Source organism: Mustela putorius, unplaced genomic scaffold (genome assembly GCF_011764305.1).
Source record: "Mustela putorius furo isolate JIRA1106 unplaced genomic scaffold, ASM1176430v1.1 tig00000095_pilon_pilon_pilon, whole genome shotgun sequence".
Lineage (NCBI taxonomy): Eukaryota > Metazoa > Chordata > Mammalia > Carnivora > Mustelidae > Mustela > Mustela putorius.
The window spans coordinates 36,504,257-36,510,312 of record NW_025421280.1 but is presented as its reverse complement, the minus strand read 5'-3'; the positions used below and the strand labels follow the sequence as shown (position 1 = coordinate 36,510,312).

Below are 6,056 nucleotides of genomic sequence, written 5' to 3'. Positions count from 1 at the left end.
CTATAGTACAACATTAGTTTTTTTATGTGGTGTTCAACGATTTATTAGTTGTGTATAACACCTAGTGCTCATCATAGCACGTGCCCTCCTTAATACCCACCACCCAGCCACCCTATTTCCTTACCCCCTTCCCTCTGAAACCCTCAGTTTGTTTCCCGGAGCCCAGAGTCTCTCATGGTTTGTCTCCCTCTCTGATTTCCCCCCCGTTCAGTTTTCCCTCCCTTTGCCTATGCAGATGTGTTTTTAAATGTTGCTAAGCATACAGCATTGGCAGGTTGGTCGCTGGCTTGGCTGATTAGTGCCCCCAAAGTCCGCGATGTCCTACTTCTTGGTTTTTATTTCAGGATCTGACCTGTGACTAAGTGACCAGAGAATTCTTCAGTGAGCATGGTGTGGATACCGATGGCTTAAGAGGCTTGTATTCGTGATGCTGCCTTTAATTAGACTTTGACTTGATGCATGGAGATTACACCAACAGATTGTGGTCCTCTTGAAACCACCAAGACTCCTTGAGAAAGAGGATATAAGACTCTACTGTTCCTTCTCTGTTATCAGTCATCAGTTAGAAGCTGGGGGAGCTATGGCCAAGAAGACAAACTTTCTTCTGTGTGGTGAGTATTCAACATCTTATTTTCTTTGGTTCTGGCACAGCTATAGTATTCAGTTGAGCTGGTAGAGGGATGGCCTGAGGGGCATTTCCTGAAAGGGGCAAGTCCAGATTTCTAAGTGTGTGTTCACACAGATATAGCCAACATCGCAATGCTTTTTATTTGTTTTCACTTATAATGCCTAATGTCCTTGGAAGTAAAAGCAACATTGAAAGTAGTGGTTTTCAACTGAGGGGCAGTTTGGTGTCCCCAGAGGAGACCCTTAGTAATGTTTGCAGACAGTTTTGGTAGTTGTGACTGGGCGCAAGGGTGTGCCTGGAATTGAGCGGGTGGAGGCCAGGGGTGCCATCCCACACGCTCCAGTGCAAGAGCCAGCCTTTGTGAGAGGAATTATTCAGGCTAAAATGGCAATAGTGGGGTGCATGGGTGACTCACTTGGTGAAGTGACTCACTTGGTGAAGTGACTGCCTTAGGCTCAGGTCATGATCCTGGAGCTCCAGGATCAAGTCCCACAGCAAGCTCCCTGCTCAGCAGGGAGTCTGCTTCTCCCTCTGACCTTCCCCCCTTTCTCTCTCTCTCTCTCTCTCTCTCTCATAAATAAATAAATAAATAATATATTTTAAAAAAATAAAATAAAATGCCATAGTGCCAAGACTGAGCAACCCTACCTAAAGGAAGGCATAAGTATTTTTTTTAATTTTTAATGGCATGAATTAAAACGACAACAACAACAACAATGCACCGAACTGGGGAGGGGGAGACCCTCATGGGGAGATTCATTGGCAGCAAACTCAAAATCTCCATGAAATTTTTGACCGTTGATGTTGATTTTTTTTCTTAAGTTCCAGGATGCAGTATCTCCCTTCTCTGGACTTTTCAGTATGTACATATGAACATCTGAAGTTGACAGAGGATTATGGAACTTGGGGAGAGTTTGGGGCCAGCCCATGAGGCTCTTCAGGGAATCCTGAGTCACGTAGTAGAGTCTAAAGAGAATTGACTTCTCTGTGTCCTGTTGACAGAATCTGTTCCAATTGGGCAGTGAGGGAATCTTACCACACATGTTCTCTCCTCTCTCTGTGGCACAAAACAGGACACTTTCTGGTCCCTGGGACTTTTGGTGCAGTAACTATAGTGTTAATAAAAAGGGGGAGATTTCACAAACCAAGGTTGTGAAAAGTGCTTAATGAAAACAGCGAGTGGTCGTGTAGCCTAGTGAGGGGTCGGGCTTTGTTGTTTCCCCGTTGTGTTATCTTGGGCAAGTTCCTGAGTCACTATGACCCTCAGATTCCTGTGCTGTAAAATGGGGCTCTGAAGAGGTTCTGCTTCTTGAGAGGGTCAGGGGGGGGGGGGATCCATGAGATGGTTGTACCTGGAAGGTGCCTATCAGAGGTTAACATTTACTCAACACTGGGTGTCACTGTTGGTGATATTGCTTCCCTGTTCACCCACTCTGCCGTAGCTTTCAGCATAAATGCCACTACTACACGATTTTTAAATTTAATTTTAAAAAACCTTATTAGGATAGGGAAGCTGGGGGCGCCTGGGTGGCTCAGTGGGTTAAAGCCTCTGCCTTCGGCTCAGGTCATGATCCCAGGATCCTGGGATTAAGCCTTGAATCGGGCTCTCTGCTCAGCGGGGAGCCTGCTTCATCCTCTCTCTCTCTCTCTCTCTCTCTCTCTCTCTGCCTACCTCTCTGCCTACTTGTGATCTCTGTCTGTCAAGTAAATAAATAAATAAATAATCTTTAAGGATAGAGCACCTGGATGGCTCAGTCATTAGGCATCTTCCTTTAGCTTGGGTCATGATCCCAGGGTCCTGGGAATCAAGCCCCACATTGGGCTCCCTGCTCAGGCAGGGAATCAAGCCCCACTCTCCCTGCTTGTATTCCCTCTCTCTCTGTCTCTCTCTCTCTCTCTCTCTCTCTCTGTCTTTCTCAAATAAATAAATAAAATCTTAAAAAAAATAAAACAAAACCTTATTAGGACATAATTGGCACATAACATCGTGTAAGGTTGAGGCATACCCCATGTTCATTCAGTACAATTACATATGGCAGTACGATCTCCACCTTAGCTTTTGCTAACATCTCGTGGCATCATATAAGTACCATTTCTTGTTTCTCATGGGAACCAATGAGATCTAGTCTGTCAGCCACTTTGAGGTTTATCCTATGGTTCTGTTGTCTATCCTCACTATGCTGTGCATTCAATCTCCAGGACTTACCTCTCTACTAGTTCCAAGTTAGTGCCCTTAAACATCCCCCCAGATCCGCCCCTGTGCCCCCAGCCCCTGGTAACCACCATCCTACTGTCTGTTTTCATGAGGTCAGCTTCAGAACCATGATTGAATTGGATGGTGTGAGACAGGCTTCAACAGAGAGGTTGTATTTGGGAACCCACACAGTCAAAGATTCAGAAGAGGACAAGTTGATTCTTCAGCCTCCACAGAGCATCACCCTCACTGAGGGGTCCACATGTTCCACCTTCCCCCCTATGCTCTCTTATTTTTTTCTCCTCTTTCCTCTTCCCCTGGTGAAATCTAAGCCAGAGTTTCAGGGCAACGTGAGCAGGGAGGAAAGTGCCAGGGAGTGGTAAGTCTGCTCAGTTCCATTGGAGTAAAGCACTTTGGCTATGAGAGAACCACACCTATCACTGATACCTGGGTCCAGCTGCCTCTCAGGAACACTGAGCTGGCCCCCACCTGCTGGGTTGTAGGGAAGGGACTGTTCCCCTTATACTGACTGTGGAGTTAATATTGGTTCACAACCCTTTTGGGAGGTTCTTGGGCATCTTCTGAAACCGGCCCCATTACTTCAGGGTAGAGAGACTGAAGGAGGAGATTGGCCAGTCCACGTTGGGAGGTGGCAGTTTCAATAAGCAAAGGGAACTTACATAGGGGGTTTGTCTTGCAACAGCAAGACAAATGGACCCCCACATCCATCCACCAAATCTTGTAAGTCTACATATAGAGAGAGGGGCCTTAACAGGGTCAGTCATGCATACACCACATCACTATCCAAGGAGATGTCCTTAGAGCAGCCTCTGAAAGCAGGAAAGGTAAGGAGAACCCACTTTCCAAGGATGGGGAGGGGGGCCAGGAGCCTCTGAGTGTCCAGCTCATAGGTCAGTTGGCGGTCATGTCTTTTTGATGAACTTCCTCGGCACTTGGGTTGGCAGACCTGGGAAATAGGAACACTCTCTGAGTCTAACAGTTTCATCAGAACAACCAGAATGACTCATACAAGAAAGATAAGGTGGAGTTTTCACTGCTAGGGCAATCAAGCTCTTTGCTTAAAAAGCAGAACTTCAGGGCACCTGGGTGGCTCAGTGGGTTAAAGCCTCTAATTTGGCTCAGGTCATGATTCCAGGGTCCTGGGATTGAGCCCCACATTGGGCTCTCTGCTCAGCAAGGAGCCTGTTTCCCCTCTCTCTGCCTGCCTCTCTGCCTATTTGTGACCTCTCTCCTCTCTCTCTCTGTCAAATAAATAAAAAGTATCTTGAAAAGAAAAAAAAAAGCAGAACTTCGCTTTCAAAATAATCAGGCAGTCACCCTGGCTAAAATTCATGAGTATCACCAAAAAGGCAGGATTTCTGTATTGATGGGGCTGGTGGTGATGGTGGTGATGCATATGATGTTTTTCTCAAAAGGTGAATACTCTCACAGCTTCTATTCTCCAATATCATTTTATATTCCCTGAAAGGAGAATATAAGTCGCTATGTAAGTAACCCATATTTACTCTAGGAAAAGTTAGAAAATGCCCAGGAGCAAAATTGAAAACTACCTAGAAATGACCACTCTTCACATCCTGGTCTATATTTCCCCACACCTTTTCTCTCCAGTATTTATGAGTAGTAAACATTTATTTTGTGTTGGTCTTTTTATTTTTTAAAAATTATTTATTCATTTATTTGACAGACAGAGATCACAAGTAGGCAGAGAGGCAGGCAGAGAGAGAGAGGGGAAAGCAGGCTCCCTGCCGAGCAGAGAGTCCGATGCGGGGCTCGATCCCAAGACCCTGAGATCTTGACCTGAGCCACCCATGAGTCCCTGTGTTGGTCTTTTTAAATTGGCCTCCAGCCACAGCAGCTTAAACCTGATATAACTGTTGAGCAGCTTCCGAACAAGAGACCATTTTCTTAAGTTTGCGAGCATTTGTCAGCGTTGTAAAATTGATTAAAACCCTTAATGAAATGTATCCACATATTGTTAGGAAAGAGGGAACTGAATCTATTTAAATGAATAAAACATTCTGCCTGGTATGAGTGGGGTATATGGTATATGGTAGGTGATGATGATAAATTTACCTCTATTTAACATGCTGCCCTTCGTTATAGTCAAGACAATAAGTTCTGTGTTGTAAATCAAGTACTAGCCCTGGAAGAAACAGGTGGGTGGCCAGGAGTATTCAGAAGGATTTAAGGAAGATTCCTGAAATGTTAATTCCTTCCTTTTATTTTTCTTAGGCCTTTCCTGCTTGGTCCTTGTTGTGAGGACATACAATGGTATGTTGGCACTTGAAACCAAAAACAAGCTCTTTTTATTACTTTTTATTGTTATCTTAGTCACCATACAGTACATCATTAGTTTTTGATGCAGTGTTCCAAGATTCATTGCTTAATACCCAGTGCTCCATGCAATACGTGCCCTCCTTAAATCGGTATATTTGGATGGGAATGCCCAGTGCATCAGGGCACAGTCCTTCAGGATGTGGTCTTTCCCCATGGCCTCAACAACAAATGCAAAATCAACCGTCATTTCTAAAAGCTCTGCGACTCTTGGTTAATTAGGATGGGCTACATTGATTGCGATTTTGTAGGTCCAGAGTGGCCAATACTGACACTTTTGTGCAGTTCCATTGATATTATTCCACAATTTCTATACTGTGTTCATATGAAAGACTATGCCCAGATTCATACAAGGATGGAATGAGAAGACAGTTTTCCATTTTGCCTGACATTTTCTTTTTTTTTTTTTTTAATTTTTAAAAATCAATATTATTGGGGCGCCTGGGTGGCTCAGTGGGTTGAGCTGCTGCCTTCGGCTCGGGTCATGATTTCAGGGTCCTGGGATCGAGTCCCGCATCGGGCTCTCTGCTCGGCAGGGAGCCTGCTTCCCTCTCTCTCTCTGCCTGCCTCTCTGCCTACTTGTGATCTCTCTCAGTCAAATAAATAAAATCTTTTAAAAAAAATCAATATTATAGTGGCGCCTGGGTGGCTCAGTGGGTTAAGCCGCTGCCTTCGGCTGAGGTCATGATCTCAGAGTCCTGGGATCGAGTCCCGCATCGGGCTCTCTGCTCAGCGGGGAGCCTGCTTCCCTCTCTCTCTCTCTGCCTGCCTCTCCATCTACTTGTGATTTCTCTCTGTCAAATAAATAAATAAAATCTTTAAAAAAAATCAATATTATTAAATAGATACAACAGCCATAATTTTTTTAATATAATTTTT

The 6,056-nt window shown here is 44.7% G+C and overlaps 1 protein-coding gene across 2 annotated transcripts in view; it reads left to right on the top strand.

Annotated features, from left to right (window-relative positions):
• The first annotated feature begins 404 nt into the window (after window positions 1-404).
• Window positions 405-6,056, top strand: part of LOC123393436 (adhesion G protein-coupled receptor E3-like) — a 63,312-nt gene continuing 57,660 nt past the window's right edge. Inside the window, exons 1-2 of one of the 2 annotated variants that reach the window (XM_045085363.1) lie at window positions 406-611; window positions 5,076-5,114. In XM_045085363.1, the coding sequence (XP_044941298.1) occupies window positions 581-611; window positions 5,076-5,114 (70 nt within the window). In that variant the 5' untranslated portion in view covers window positions 406-580. Of the gene's footprint in view, window positions 612-5,075; window positions 5,115-6,056 lie in introns of both variants that reach the window. The other variant, XM_045085366.1, reaches the window with a different exon arrangement.